The sequence below is a fragment of the Alosa pseudoharengus genome, unplaced genomic scaffold, assembly GCF_046254945.1.
Source record: "Alosa pseudoharengus isolate Yale_2024_CS ecotype anadromous, Long Island Sound unplaced genomic scaffold, YU_APseudo_1.1 YU_APseudo_1.1_scf_18, whole genome shotgun sequence".
Taxonomy (NCBI): domain Eukaryota; kingdom Metazoa; phylum Chordata; class Actinopteri; order Clupeiformes; family Clupeidae; genus Alosa; species Alosa pseudoharengus.
In genome coordinates, this window is record NW_027468650.1 from 5,792,195 (window position 1) to 5,808,929 (window position 16,735).

General features: G+C 48.9%; 1 protein-coding gene across 1 annotated transcript in view; it reads left to right on the forward strand.

Moving 5' to 3' along the window:
* The window catches only part of LOC143131588 (uncharacterized), a 99,336-nt gene extending 83,136 nt beyond the window's left edge, over positions 1-16,200 (forward strand). Inside the window, exons 6-9 of the mRNA XM_076291225.1 lie at positions 5,303-5,435; positions 6,640-6,773; positions 8,728-8,936; positions 13,344-16,200. Of these exons, the coding sequence (XP_076147340.1) occupies positions 5,303-5,435; positions 6,640-6,773; positions 8,728-8,936; positions 13,344-14,547 (1,680 nt within the window). The 3' untranslated portion in view covers positions 14,548-16,200. The remainder of the gene's footprint in view (positions 1-5,302; positions 5,436-6,639; positions 6,774-8,727; positions 8,937-13,343) is intronic.
* The last annotated feature ends 535 nt before the right edge of the window (positions 16,201-16,735 follow it).

The window sequence follows — 16,735 nt, forward strand, 5'->3', positions numbered from 1 at the left end:
GGGGGGGGTAACGGAGCACTAAGGTGAGGTGGGGGGGGGGGGGGTAACGGAGCACTAAGGTAAGGTGGGGGGGGTGTGAGTGACGGAGCACTAAGGTGCGGTGGGGGGGGTGTAAGTGACGGAGCACTAAGGTGAGGTGGGGGGGGGTGTGAGTGACGGAGCACTAAGGTGGGGGGGGGGGTGGGTAACGGAGCACTAAGGTGCGGTGGGGGGGGGGTGGGTAACGGAGCACTAAGGTGCGGTGGGGGGTGTGTGTGTGTGAGTAACGGAGCACTAAGGCGAGGTGTGTGTGGGGGGGGGGGGGTCGGCATTGGGGTGTGAGATGACATGCGGAGTAAAGAGCAGTAAAGAGCTAATGGGCTTTAACCCACCGCCCGCAGCTTGCTGAGATAGAGCAGGGCCAGGACTGGCCACGGAGTTCAGCCATCAGTCACGCAAGGGGAAGTTGATGTTAGCCATGCCGGGCGCCGGCCGTACAGAAGCTCCAAGGATGACCCAGGGGGGACCCCAACCCTCTCTCCCACTCGTCTTTGCTGTCTTCTTTTCCTGAGAATATCTTTTAGTCTCAAACAATCCCATCATTGAGGTTGCTTTTTGCAAAAAGTCTACTATGGCAAGAACTTTTTGCTTTCGTCTAACGAGTCGACAAAGACCCACTTTTCGCGTGCGAGGAGTCGGCGCCACTGCACCTCTTAAATGATGGCTGAGTGAGTAACGGAGCACTAAGGTGCGGTGGGGGGGGGGGGGGGGTGGGAGTAACGGAGCACTAAGGTGCGGTGGGGGTGGGGGGGGTGTGAGTGACGGAGCACTAAGGTGAGGTGGGGGGGGTGTGAGTGACGGAGCACTAAGGTGCGGTGGGGGGGGGGGGGGGGGTAACGGAGCACTAAGGTGAGGTGGGGGGGGGGGGTAACGGAGCACTAAGGTAAGGTGGGGGGGGTGTGAGTGACGGAGCACTAAGGTGCGGTGGGGGGGGGGGTGGGTAACGGAGCACTAAGGTGCGGTGGGGGGGGTGTGTGTGTGAGTAACGGAGCACTAAGGCGAGGTGTGTGTGGGGGGGGGGGTCGGCATTGGGGTGTGAGATGACATGCGGAGTAAAGAGCAGTAAAGAGCTAATGGGCTTTAACCCACCGCCCGCAGCTTGCTGAGATAGAGCAGGGCCGGGACTGGCCACGGAGTTCAGCCATCAGTCACGCAAGGGGAAGTTGATGTTAGCCATGCCGGGCGCCGGCCGTACAGAAGCTCCAAGGATGACCCAGGGGGGACCCCAACCCTCTCTCCCACTCGTCTTTGCTGTCTTCTTTTCCTGTTATTCATGCGTAGGCCTCTGCTGTCCATCTATGGGGCCCAAAAGCTTGTTTTCTTGTCAGGTGAGGAGACATCTCTCAGAGGAGGGTTTTTGCAAGCTCGTGAAGCAAGGCCTTCTCTCCCTCTCTCCAGATAGTCTTCTCTCCTGTGTACACGGCTGGGGAGAGATCCATAACTCCACACTGGATACATTATACACAGCCTACATCACATGAACCCAGGTTACCCCACGTTGCTCTTCATGTTGATGAATGGACCAGTTGTCATGGTCCTGCTATTACTATGCTACTGTGGAAATAAGCAGATGCTATTGGTGATGCTACATAGCAGCTGTGCCATTTCATTGGTTAGAACACGGGCAGACCTTCAGATCCAGCACGTATCATCCACCATATCTAGCATTGCAGATGCCCCACCATATCATCCACCATATCCAGCATCACGGATGCCCCCTGATTTCCCATCCATGTTCCAGTGGGTGACGTCTTCTCCTAGAAATCTAGTCAAATGTAATTGGCTGCCAGGGCAGTCTCACAACTCTCCGTTGGCTTGCGACCTGGAAAAATTAAACTTCAATAAGGCCAATCACATCGTGTATAGAATCAGTAGGCGGGCTTAACATAATGATTGATGGCAGAGTTGCAACGGTTCGGCGTGAATTCCCTGCTACTTGAAAACAAAGAAGATGGATGTTACTGTTGGCGAACAGCCCCTCGGACTGAGCACTGCGAAATCTTGATGTGGGTCTGGCTCGTCAAGCTAGCCTTCTCCCATATCTTACAATGTCTCAGCGAGCACGCTTTAGGCTCTCAGGAGTCAAAGGCAGCCAGCTCAGGAACAGGGCAGCGTGGAGTGTGTGTGTGTGTGGAGTGTGTGTGTGGAGTGTGTGTGTGGAGTGTGTGTGGAGTGTGTGTGGAGTGTGTGTGTGTGCGTGTGTGTGTGGAGTGTGTGTGGAGTATGTGTGTGGAGTGTGTGTGTGGGTGTGGGGTGTGGAGTGTGTGTGTGCATGTGTGTGTGGAGTGTGTGTGTGTGTGGAGTGTGTGTGTGCATGTGTGTGTGGAGTGTGTGTGTGTGTGGAGTGTGTGTGTGTGTGGAGTGTGTGTGTGCATGTGTGTGTGGAGTGTGTGTGTGGGTGTGGAGTGTGTGTGTGGAGTGTGTGTGTGTGCATGTGTGTGTTGAGTGTGTGTGTGGGTGTGGAGTGTGTGTGTGGAGTGTGTGTGTGTGCATGTGTGTGTTGAGTGTGTGTGTGGAGTGTGTGTGTGTGCGTGTGTGTGTGGAGTGTGTGTGTGGAGGCCCTTGCTGTCCTCAGGTCAGGTCAGGAGGTAACATCCCAGCCAGGTTAAACAGGATGCCCTGAGCGAAGGGGTTCCGTTGTGGCCTTTAATTATTGATGCTATCGTCCGGTGTGGCTGTCTCGCGCCGTTTAAATCTTCCTCTCCGACCCTCGAATAAAGTGCCTTACATCACTATGGGTCACTATGGGTCTCTACGGGCCGCCGGGAGCTCACCAGACAAGGATGCTGTTGAAGCCCACAGCAATCATTCCGCCTTACTGCTCTCTCCCTCTTTCTCTCTCTCACTCTCTCCCTCTCTCTCTCTCTCTCTCTCTTGCTCCATGTCTCCCCCTCTCTCCTGCTTGCCATAAGGGAAGTGGCTGCAATAATACAGCCATTAAAATGAAATGAAAACTTGAAGTGGTCTGAAAGGAGCGCTTAAATGCGTGCCAAACCCTACTCCCTCTCCCCCTCTCTCTCTCCCTACTTTCTGTGTCCCTCCATCCCCCCTCCCTCTCACCGCTGGTTGTCACTACCCCTCGTCATCACACCTTGCTCCTTTCCCCCAGTGGCTCTCCCCTTACGGGTGTAGATGCATTTTAAATGGTCAGTTGCTGCCCATCTTCCTCTGTCTCTGTTTCCAAAGCTCTGTGCGTCTTCGTGTTCCTCTTCATCATTTCAGGGAAGAGAGGTGGGGAGGGGAGCGCGTCCGGGCCGTGAGACAGACCGCGGGGATTACGTCAGTGGAACTGCTGCCGGAGTCCCTGGTGAACGGGGCAGGAGCAGTGTGTGTGTGTGTGTGTGTGTGTGTGTGTGTGTGTGTGTGTGTGTGTGTGTGTGTGTGTGTGTGTAAGACCAGCTGCTCCATCCCCTCCATCCACTGCAGATGCAAATTTATGTTGGCATATATTTCTGGCCGTGCATGGGTGGGGGGTGGGTTCATCAAAGTGTTACATTGTGTGTCAACTCCCAATCTGAAGCCTCTGTCTGTGTCAACACCCACATCTTAATGAAAGTGCACCAGACAGCAGCCAGCAGACACAACACCAACGCAAATAAAGACAACACAGCCGAGTGAAGAGTCACATGCGAAAGAGAGAGAGGGAGAGAGAGAGGGAGAGAGAGAGAGAGAGAGGGAGAGAGAGAGAGAGAGTCCTTTTCTTAAGAGTGACACCACAAGAAAGCGCGGCACGAGAGGCAGGGAGTTCAGCGCTGTCCCTTTGATCCCGGCTCTGACATGGCAATCATCCTTTGTAGCCGAGGAAACAACTTACTTCTGCCCTTCTGTTTTTTTAACGAGTGAAACTCACACAATAGTCACCCGATCTGGCCGACGGCAGAAACGGCTGTGGCGGCACTGCGTGCGCTTGCCTTGCCGGGGCTGTTTTGCAAGGCAAATGTTCAAGCCCTTGCGTGCGGGCCGTGTGGAAATTATGGGGGAAGGTTGAATATTTTAGAGGGAATCTGTCATTCCTGACAGAAAGCAAAGCTATTGCTGGAAAGGGAGATGAATTACAAATGTGGGATGGGTTTTTGCCCTTTCTCTTTCTTTTTTCCCCTCTCTTCCCTCTTTCTTTTTTCCCCTCTCTTCCCTCTTTCTTTTTTTCCTCGTCCGTCTTCTTCTACGCCAGGGCAGGGCAGGGCAGGGCAGGGCTGTTCCTCGGCAGCCGGTGTCACGCGATGTTTGACAAACAAGGCTGGCCCCCGTGACCTCAGAGCCAGAGGGGCCTTAGAGAGGCACTTTAACGGCTGCCTGACCAAAATGATACAAATGAAATATCTGAGTGCAAGTCAAGCATTTATGTGTCAAACCTCCAGGAAGATAGCAGAAGACAGAAGCATATGAACACAAAACAAACCAGGACTTTTCCCCTCTCAGATCTAACCTATTCAAGTGAACTATATGATACCACACTTTAGAACATCCAAACATCCAAACACACCAAACAGTTTATTGGCAATGTGTTCAAGCATAAATATATTTTTTTTTTTATCTGTCGTGAAAAAAAAAAAGATTGCTTCCAAATGTCATGCTTTTAAATCAAGTTCCAGAAGAATTTAATGAGTATTTGAGGGAACATCCGATTCTAAGTTTAGAGCGTGATGACATGAGTTGGAATGTGTATCTCCACGCTTCACTGCGAAAGCCACACACACACACACACACTTGGCTATTTTATCCCATTCCTTCTTTACAACATGCTAACTTCAGAAGTTCGGCACAAACATCGCAAATGGCATCTGTGTTTACATGGGACAAGCAGAGCATCGGCCCAGCCAATCAGATGTGAGTGAGCCCGGCCCGGCCAATCAGACGCGAGTGAAGAGGAGTATAGGGCCATTTGGGGCTTGGCTGGGTCTCTGTGTGCGTGCGTGCGTGCGTGCGTTCGTGGCTGTTCTCTCTCTACGGGGTGAGGTAGCAGGGATGTTCACTCAAGCGTCTCAGAGGTTAAGTGCAGGGGGCACTACTGATTGCAAACACAATGCAGGCTCGTTGCCGTTAATTCCAGGGTAGGTCATGTGCATCTGTGTGTGGGTGTGTGTGTGTGTGAGGGGTTATGGGTCAGTGCACTGATATATCTCACTCTCATCCCCCCTACCACCTCCTCCTCTGCTTTCTCTCCCCCCTCTCTCTTTCTTTCTCTCCCTCCCTCTGTTCCCTCTCTCTCCCTCTCTTCCTCTCTCTCTCTCTCTCTCTCTCTCTCTCTCTCCCCCTCCCCCAGACGGACGTGATGCACCAGAATGTCTTTGACTACATCCATGTGGACGACAGACAGGAGTTCCGCCGGCAGCTCCACTGGGCCATGAACCCCACGCAGCAGAGCTCCCACCACCCCCATTCAGCTGCAGGAACTGGTGTGTGGAGAATGACCATCAACACACACACACACACACACCAACACCCACACACTCACACACACCCCCCACACACACACACACACACCTACACACACACACACACACACACCGACACCCACACACTCACACCCCCCCCCCCCCCCCCCACACACACACACACACACACACACACACACACACTCACACCCCCCCCCCCACACACACACACACACACACACCAACACCCCCACACACACACACACACCCACACACACTCTTGAATTTCCCCTTGGGGATCAATAAAGTATCTAAAATCTCTGGTAATACATCACCCTATCAGCACTGACAACACCAGCCCTGCAAAAACAGTTCTCCCTGCAACACCATGCCCCCAAAGTAGTGCACATTATCCTGTAGTGCACATTATCATGTAGTGCACATTACCCTGTAGTGCACATTATCCTTAAGTAGTGCACATTACCCTGTAGTGCACATTACCCTGTAGTGCACATTATCCTTAAGTAGTGCACATTATCCTGTAGTGCACATTATCCTTAAGTAGTTCACATTATCCTGTAGTGCACATTATCCTGTAGTGCACATTATCCTTAAGTAGTGCACATAATCCTGTAGTGCACATTATCCTTAAGTAGTGCACAATTATCCTGTAGTGCACATTATCCTTAAGTAGTGCACATTATCCTGTAGTGCACATAATCCTGTAGTGCACATAATCCTGTAGTGCACATTATCCTGCAGCACCACCTCTGCTCCCCCTCAACCAACACACCACTCCACCTCTCCACCTCTCCAATTACACATTTGGATATTTGGATTTTTGGTAATAGACTATTAGTCTACTAGTATCTCATGCACCAGCTCCTCTGCTGTATATTAGGTAGCCATGTGTATCGCTTGTAACATGCAGCTGATTGGCCGAAAAAATAACAAAAGCATGTCAATGGCCAACACGCCCCAGCACAAAGAGAAGAACGAAAAAAACAAAAATCACTAATTTGAAAAAAAAAAGCTTAAATTGGGTTTTGCGCGATTTCGTCCAGGCCAACTTGCTGCTGGTTTTCATATGGCGGGTCACAATAGTGGAATTCTATACAAATGTATCAGTTAACAAATAGTATGTATTTAAACAATGCTGCTTAGTATGTGCCATGTTGATCTGGAGTGTTGCCGTGGCAACGGCCTCTGTGTGTCCCTGTGACAGGTGAGGACTTTGTAGTGAACCGGCTGTTTCATTCTCAAGAGGCCGGCGGCGTCTCTCCGGAACTTTCTCCCTTCCTCAACCGCTGCTTCATCTCCAGGGTGAGATGCCTGCTGGACAGCACCTCCGGCTTCCTGGTGAGTCGCCTCGGTGACCTTAGCCAGGTCAGAGTTCAAAGGTCATGAATAGCAATAGGTTACCCACCAGACTGAAAAATCACTTGTGTCATGCAGGTGAAACAGAACATCTAAAACAAATAAGAGCAGTTCAAAATGTCATGATTTGAATCATTGTTCACAACACTCTGACTTCCATCAGTATAAAGACTTGAGTGTGTATATTAGGTCAAGTATGTAGACTATAATAAGTTAACCTTGCCTGAGGCTCATACAGCAACTCATATCAATCAAAATTGGCTTCAGCTGAAGACTGGACATTGACAGTGACATTTTTTCATGAGTAGAAATAATGATTGCGACTTTTGCGACATAATGTATGTGCGATAACACAGATGAGCCCGTTGTGGGATTGTACACGTGGTTACTGTATTGTGGATTGAAGAGAACATAGAATCTCTCGTCCGTGGGGAGTGACCTCTGTTAGCCTCTGCTGCTGAACTCCTGACCTCTGCCACTGCCCGTCCCCTCGAGTCACAGCTGAGCTGCGCTGGATTAGAATGTTTATGGCATGACCCCTGTGACCTCTGCCACAATCTGTCCTCTGTCCTGGCCTCGTGGCGGAGTCTCCGTCTGTCCTCCTCCTGTCTGGGACGGTCAGAGAAAGTGTTGTTCTGTGCGCTGTGTGGGTTTGAAAGGGATAGCCATGTGAAAAAACTGAGCTGGCTGGACGCTCACCTCAAAATGACTAACAGAAGCAGCCTTCGCCAGACGCATTTGTGGAAAGTCGTTGTCCAAAGGTCAAGGGCAAACCCGTGGTGTGTCAACCCACTCCCCCCACAGACACACACACACACACACACACACACAAACACACAAATACACACACACACACACACTCAGTGGGATTGAGGTATTGTGAGAACCAAACTGTTTTTCAGTACGCCATAATGACTTCCCCCCATCAACAGCTCTTTTTGCCGACCGTTCACCAAGTTCATATTTTCAGTGTGTGTGTGTGTGTGTGTGTGTGTGTGTGTGTGTTGTTCACCAGAGTGGTCTGGCCACTGGTCAGGAGGAGAGGCAGCAGAGAGCAGCGGGGTAAAACCGCACGCGGAGAGCGTCCTCCAGCGAGGGTCACCACGGGCTCTTGTCCGCAGGGCTGGCTAGGCTCTGCGGCAGTAACACAGCACTATCATTTGGTTTGCGATCGGGACCAGGGGTCTTGGCCCACGTCCTGGAAAACATGAATCAGAGCGAGCTTATCCACAAGTATGAATCGAGTTTGCCGGAGTACGACACGGTTGTTGATGTCAAATTAGGCGGAACCAATTGATTTCCATGTTATTGTTGTGAGCAAGTGATGTTTCTTTTCAGATATGTACGACGGCTGATCACATCGCAGGCCTGAACCAGAAGCACACTGACATGAGAATACTGACATTTCAAAAACATTTACAGTAGAGCACCATGCAGGCCTGCAGCTAAAGAAAGACAAATAATTCATTAGTGTTTGGAGGGCAGACTTGGTGAGTTGTTAAGAAACTTATGGGATTTGAAATGAATCACAGATTACAGTTTGATGAGGGTTTGGAGTTGTGCAGACTGTTCTATGTTGCCTTTATTGCTACAAAAAGACAAAGCTTTAGCTGTCTGCTCATCTCATTTTTTGCTGATGGGCAGTGAGCGGTCAGTCCAGCTTTTCTCTCTTGAATCGCCAGTGTCTGGTCACACTGATGAACTAATTACTCTTGACCTGTGACCCCAGTCCAGCGCAGAGCCTTTAAGACTAAATAATATCACAATATCAGGATAATGCCATTTGCCACCTCAATAGCCATCCTTTGAAGACATTGGACCTTATCAAAATGGCTGCCATCCCTCTCCATCAGAAGCTTCTTCAATGCCATACCTGCTCTAGTAGTGACGACTCAGTGAGTAGTCCATAATGTCCACTCCTCTGTGTCCACCTCAGACCATGCAGTTCCAGGGCAGGCTGAAGTTCCTGCAGGGGCAGAAGAAGAAGACGCCCTCCGGTGCCCCACTGCCCCCCCAGCTGGCGCTCTTCTGCGTGGCCGTGCCCCTTCTGCTGCCCTCCATCACCGAGATGAAGATGAAGACGATGATGATGAGGGGCAAACAGAAGAGCGGCAGCAACGGAATCCTCACCGCACTGGAGCACAGGTACAGCACGACCAAGATGATGATGATGATGATGATGATGATGGTGATGGTGGTGGTGGTAGTGGTGGTGATGATTCCTTTCAGTAGGGCCCAAACAAACATTAATGTGGAAAAATGCAACTATGTTTACATTGACAGGAATTGACATTATAATTCAAGACAGCCCACATCATGCAAGCAGTCACAGCACCAAATATTACCAACAATGACAGCATGAGCTTCCATAGCACCAAATAGCACCATCAACACTGTTTGGCCATTGTGATCGATCATTACCAGTGATGACCATTACCTCATGATCCTGCCTCTACACACTCACCTGCCCATTTCTCTCTTAGATTATTTTTCTGCAATCTGATATAAAACAGAAACAACCACCCTGCAAATGTCCTGTGCCAGTATACTACATAATAAATGTGCAGTGTCAGTATATTTATATAATATAGAAATGTATATTTGCATTAAAGTTCTATTTATATTATGGGCCATAACTTGAACAGAGGGCAAAGTCCAAAGTCTAACTAAAGGTCATTTCAAAAGTAGGCAGAAACGATTTGCTAATTTAACAGCTTGGGCAAGACCTTAGCCGTAAACATAGTGTAGACCAGCTCATAACACATGGTACATACAGAACTAGCTAGTTCCTGCGCGAGATCTTTGCTTATCGATAGACTTTGCACTTTGCCTGCCATTTTGATCTGGCCACTGTTATCTTTTTAGTAGCGGTGTGTATGACAGCCTTGAGACTGTAATCAATCTGTTGGAAATGGATGAGCGTGATGCATTGGAGCGGCAGCCCTTGTTAATGCATGTACTGTACCACTTGCTCTTATTCACTCACACGCAGCCAAGACTGAACGGCCGTGCCCTCAGGTTGGTTCCATGTCAACTCCAGCCTTGTCTGTTTGGTAGCCTCAGTGCTTTGTAGTGGATCAGGAAGACGCTTTTAGTACGTTTGGTCTAAAAGTGTTTCACGTGCAAACAAGAACACTTCAGTGTAGGCGCTAGAACATCCATTCAGTGCAAATTCAAGATGTCGAAAACAATTCTGTCTGTGAAAAGGCTTTTGACAGTCTTTGGCACTCTGTGACACTGTCAAACTAATCACTCAAGCAAAAACTCATGAAATTCCAAGATAGGGCAGTTCAACCACATCTGCGGCAAATAAAAATTTCAGTGACGTTGTCAAAGTGGCCTAACTCATGGATGAATGACCTTGACAAAGACGCTTCACTGTTCTCCTCACTCCACAGAAAGTCTGTGCAGGTGGAAAAAACAACGTCTGAAAAGTCACGATTGAAATCAATCCCAATCAATCAAACTCTATCCATCAAACATTATGACGCAGTAGCTTTGGGTTAATCAGGTCTGCATTTACACGTATGACCCATGGGCAGTTCATTCAACCTGACTCAACTTCACAAACTCTGCACATAAAGAAGGGAAGTAGCATTGCTTTAATAACTGCTATCTCCCATTGTTGCGCGCACAGGGGTAAGCTCCTAAACCACATACTTTCCATTTCCACCTTTGATTTTGGGTCCAAGTTATTTTTAAAGCTTTTTTTTATCGTGCCGGTAATGTTTTACAGCGCAACTGAGATTTCGGTTACTGGCTCCGACTCAGCATGTATATAACATGATTAGAAAAGTATTGGCCGTCAGACAGATAGCCCATGTTCTGAGGGAGCCAGAGATGGACAACAGATGTGTGTGTAGGACGTGAAAAAAGAGAGCCCAGTCCACTCCTAACGCAGAGATTTGGCACGGAGGAGGGATCGTCTGTGAAACGCATCAGTGTGTCCCTGAAGGAACAACAGGTGTTCGGGGTGAAGACAGCACAGAGAGAGCATGAAGACGTACGTAATGTCTCAGTGGCACACAAACCAAAAGAGCACAATTAAGGACCAAGACAGAGACAAAATAGCACCAAGCAGCTGTGGAGGAGAGAAAGAAAAACAGAGAGAGAAAGGGGAGAGAGAGAGAGAGAGAGAAAAGGGGAGAGAGAGAGAAAGAAAAACAGAGAGAGAGAGAGAGAGAGAGAGTGAAAGGGGAAGAGAGAGAGAGAGAGAAAGGGGGAGAGAGAGAGAGAGATAAAGGGGGAGAGAGAGAGAGAAAAATGGGGAAAGAGAGAAAGGGGGGGAGAGAGAGATGGGGGCAGAGACAGAGAAATTGGGGAGAGAGAGAGAGAGAGAGAAAGGGAGAGAGAGAGAAATCGGGAGTCAAAAAAACAAAAAGAGAAAGAAATACAGAAAGAGAGAGTGACACAGAAAACCAAGTGACTAAGAGAGAGAAAAAGCTCAACTGTTTCTGTTACTCACAGGACTAAGCTACACAGCATGCTCCTACGATATCTCCCAGTGACCAGTCAACACTTGCACTCAGTGGCTCAGGTTACAGCCGTGGACCCCTCACCCCTCAGTCACCACTTAGACTCGATGGCACAGGTTACAGGTTACAGGGCACAGGTTACAGGGCACAGGTTACAGGTTACAGTCACTGACCGCTCTCTGTTCCCACACTGTGATGCTGCCCCCAACTGAACTGGAGACTGCAGACGAGCCGAGCCTGTGACTCAGCTAGGTAAGGACCTCACCAGCTAGGTGAGGTCTGAACCAGACGTAGTCTGACCAGTCAGCCAGGGGAGACCGAGAGGGTGAGACCATGAGAGAGTCCCGCTAGGTCCTCTTTCCTGCCCATAAATCAGAGGTTAGGCTCGTCCTGGAGGTCGGTGCGTTTGGGCAGTCCGGCAGTCAGGGCGGACTTCTTTTTATCGACGCTGCAGGATTAGATCCCTCGGGATTAGCTGTGGTTGGATTAGTCATTCAGACTTGGCCACATAGGCACATCACACAACCACAGCACAACAACAGACATTTAAACACAACCACGGCACAACAACAGACATTTACACACAACCACATCACAACAATAGACATTTACACACAACCACATCACAACAACAGACATTTACACACAACCACATCACAACAACAGACATTTACACACAATCACATCATAACAATAGACATTAACACAAAACCACAGCACAACAACAGACATTTACATACAACCACACCACGACAACAGACATTTACGTACAAACACAGCACAACAACAGACATTTATATACACACACAGAACAACAGACATTTACATACAACCACAGCATAACAACAGACATTTAAGGGACAAATATAATATATTGTATGCTGTATATGCAACTATATGCATTACAATGGGATATTTATTTCTGCTGGACAGTTTATTTCCATACTGCAAGTGAAGTGCCACATGGAAAAGTACCATTACTGCACTCAGCAGTTAAGTTTGTGATCGTGGGCAAGTTACTACTAACTGTGTTGAATGCAGAACACCTACGTCTGGATTATGACTCAAGCTTTCTTCCCATTTACGCTCATTTCATCATCTATGGCACGAGGTTCCTTGAAACTGATAGATGTCCACAGACACATCAGGCCGTGCACAGACAAAGGTTTCAAAACATGTTTTTGCGCTCAGACGAACCAAGAGAAATTAATGCTTTGAACATGCGTCTTGTTTTTCGAGCCCAGGCTGGTCCCGACTTGGTGTTCTGTCTCAAGTGAAGGCGAGCTCGGCCAACTCCACACTAAAACGCACCATCCCACCCTTTCCTGTGCGCACAGGCAGGCTTGAGATCAACTTGTGATCCAACTATGAGCTGGATGAACTGCATTTTAATATCTGAATACTGATTTTATGACACAAATCATAGAGAGACGCTGGTATTCGCCTTGTCTCATGACTGATTTATTAGTCTTATTAGAATCTTTGGTGAGGTCTCTGTGCGGCTAAGATGACAAAACATTATTATTGATGTCAGATTGCAGATGTTTTCAGACTGAATTTGTTTGCTCTTCTCTCTCTCTCTCTCTCTCTCTCTCTCTCTTTTCATCTGTTCTTCCCTTGTTACCTCACCCTCAATACTGCCATCTCTCTCTTCCCTCCACATTCCTCTGGCTCCCTCTCTGTCCTGTATCCTCCATCCACATGTTCTACCCTCTGTCCTGTATCTGTCCTGTATCTGTCCTGTATCCTCCATCCACATGTTCTACCCTCTGTCCTGTATCTGTCCTGTATCTGTCCTGTATCTGTCCTGTATCCTCCACTGCTCCTTCTTTCCTCTTTCCATCTTTTTCTCTCTCTTCCTCATCTTTCGTTTCTCCTTTTTTCCTCTCCGGTTCTTTTCCTCTGTCCCATCCTTCTCTCTTCATCCCTCTGCCTCTTTCTCTATCTCTCTCTTTGACTCTCCATCTCTCTCTCTGTCTCACCCTTTCTCCATCTGCCCTGTTCTCTCTCTCTCTCTCCCCCCCTCCCTCTCCCTCTCTTTCTCTCTCTCCCTCTCTCTCTCTCTCTCTCTCTCTAGTGATGACCAGTACCGGCGGCACGCGGTGGCAGACGTTCTGGGGGAGGGTGGGGAGGCTCTGCTGCTGAACTGCCCGACCCCGGTGCTGCGGCACCACACGCCCTGGACCCCTCTCTCCAAGGACAGCGGCGGCGGAGGCCTCAAGTACAAGAGCGACGGCTACTGCACCAGCCAAGACGAGCCGCTCAACTTCTGCAAGTCCTCCGGGGCGACGGGTCTGAGGGGTCACGGGCCGGACGGAGGCTGGCCACTGAGGGCGGGCGTGGGCGCGGGCGGCGGTTACCGCGGCAACCTCAACATGTCCCCCACCACCGCCGCCGCCGCGCGCCTGGGCAAGGTGGGGCACTACAGCAAGCCCTACCGCATGTCGCCCGGCTACCACCACGCCGCCCGGCCGGACCTCTACATGCCCAGGCCGTACGGGGGCGGAAGTGGGGCGGCGTGCGACGATGACATCGAGGGCTACTGTGCAGTGGACGGCATCAAGAGCGAGAACGGCGGCTACGAGAGCCACGGCGGGGGCGTGTGCTACGACGGACGCCTGCTGCCGCAGATGCCCATCAAGGTGGAGCAGGACTCGGACTCGGAGAACGGCTGCGACGCCTACGGCCGGCCATGGGGCTGCCGCCAGCCGCTGGACCGACGCTACGGCGGCGGGGGGGTCTACCAGGGCGGCGGGGGGGGCGTGCAGATGAAGGCAGAAGGGGAGTTCTACGAGCAGTACTCCCCCTGCCAGAGGAGCAAAGCCATCATGTCGCCCGCACCCTTCAACGGCCACTACCAGAACCTGTGCGGCAGCGGACCTGGCCCCGGGTCCAGCGTGGTGGGCCGTCCACTCAAGTGCGTCCGGAACAAGGAGCCCCCAGCGCAGGCCACCCAGTTCAGCCCTCCGCAGAGGCTCGGCCCGTCAGACCCGCTCTGCGGCAGCCAGACGGCCAACTGCATGGACGCCCACGGATACGGCGGCGGCTACGGACCGCAGGACTACAAGCTGGGCTACGAGGTCAAAGGTCACGGGCTCCTGCACTCCATCAAGCGCGAGCCCATGGACTCCCCACCGTGGCACGATGGAGGAGGAGCAAGAGGAGGAGGAGGAGGCGGGGGACACGAGCCGCCACAAGTAGCTCTGCAGAGGGGCGTCTTGCCCAACTGCATGATGGGAAATGGGCCGCACAAAACCAACCCGTACGTCTACATGCAGTAGACGCTCACGCAAACCACCTCGCAATGCAGTCCGTCACTAACGCACAATCTCTACAGACTGGTTCAGCTCAGGTTATCAACTCTTTGTTCGAGTGGAGATCGTTATGTTTCTCTTTGTTCATTTGTTTGTCTGTTTTGCTTGTATTATTTTTTCTGAAAGGATGATGTTTCAAATATGCACTTTTGCTATAGAGTAAATATGAACTCTTTTCCTGACTCACACCATTTCTGTTGTTATGTGCGATGTTCTACAGTACAGTGGAATGTTCTACAGTACACTGGGATGTTCTACAGTGGGATGTTCTAGAGTACAGTGGGATGTTCTACAGTACACTGGGATGTTCTACAGTACAGTGGGATGTTCTACAGTACAGTGGGATGTTCTACAGTACAGTGGGATGTTCTACAGTACAGTGGGGTGTTCTACAGTGGGATGTTCTACAGTACAGTGGGATGTTCTACAGTGGGATGTTCTACAGTACAGTGGGATGTTCTGAAGTACAGTGGGGTGTTCTACAGTACAGTGGGATGTTCTACAGTGGGATGTTCTACAGTACAGTGGGATGTTCTGAAGTACAGTGGGGTGTTCTACAGTACAGTGGGATGTTCTACAGTGGGATGTTCTACAGTACAGTGGGATGTTCTACAGTACAGTGGGATGTTCTACAGTGGGATGTTCTACAGTACAGTGGGATGTTCTACAGTACAGTGGGATGTTCTAGAGTACAGTGGGATGTTCCCAAGTACAGTGGCATGTTCTACACTAAAGTTAGACAGTTGACTGTTTCTCTGTCACCTTTAGGGAGTGAGTGAGTGATTGAGAGAGCTTTTGGTTTATACCACAACACATGTACAAATGTTTGACTAAATCAAAACTCTTTTTTTTTCTTTTACGTTTTAAGTTGTTTATTTTGTTGAAATAAATGATCAGTGCAACAGGTGTAACAGTTAATGCATGCTTATTTCTAATCAGGTTTCTTTTGAAGACTAAACTGAAGGATTGGGTTTTTAATGAATGGTACTGTGTACATATTTATGTGAGTGTGTGTGTGTGTATGTTTGTTAGTGAGAATGGGAATGGGAGTGAATGAGTGTTTGTGTGTGTGTGTGTGTGTGTGTGTGTGTGTGAGAGAGAGAGAGAGAGAGAGAGAGAGAGAGAGAGAGAGAGAGAGAGAGAAAGAGAGAGTTTGGAAGGTTTTGTATTTTATATCATGTTTTGACAATGCTGCACTAATTCTATGATCATCAAATGCCCCATTTCAATATTTTTTGTAGTCATAAAAATGCATCCAGTCCTTATGTTAGACACATTTGCAATTTGTTCTTTGATGAGAAACATCATTCAGTGTGACTACTGTGTTTTTCTTCTATTGACTTAAAACTTGCACTACTGCGACTGGATAATCTGTAGGATATCTACCTAGACTTAATGTCAAATTGACATGCACAAACATTATGACACCACATTACAATTTTAATTCGATGTTTGTAAAGGTTTTTTTTGAGGTCCCATAATGAGTATTTATTGTCTTGGGGGTTTGTGTATTTAAACAGAGTTTCTGTTTCACGAAGGATTAAAGAAGACTTTTATCTGTACTATTACTCTGACACATTAACAACAACAACAACAACTTGTTTTCTTGTTACTTTTCTGTGAGGCTTTTCCAAAACATGTTGCAATAAAAAAACATAAAATGTTTTCAGTGAGCATGTTGTGCTTATTTCATGTCTTCTGTGTCAAACATTACATTCAACAAACAATCACATAAGCCATAGTGAATAGCCACTGAGTTTAAGAGATATTTTTGTTGGTATTATTAGAGGAATTCGGTACCCTTTAGTGCTAAATGGGTACCCAGTATGTTCCTACATTGTTTTAATTTAAAAGCGACCAGGGACTATAATTCTAGTTGTCTCAAGTTAAACCACAAAGAGGTCTTCAGTGGATGGTTTGGAAGCCTCAGCTGTGACAGCTTAATGCTGCTAATTCTGCATTTACCTAGACAACAAGACCTAGAGAACTGAATGAGTGATGTTGTGGATTGCATGAAGGGGTTTTCAAAGCAGCAGTGGAAGGTCAATTCTCGGTCCCATTCATAATGAGTAAGGCAAGATGGGGGAGAATATGTGACTTAGTGTATAAGACGGTCAACACATCAAAAGAAATAGTCCTTTAGGTGAATTTTCTG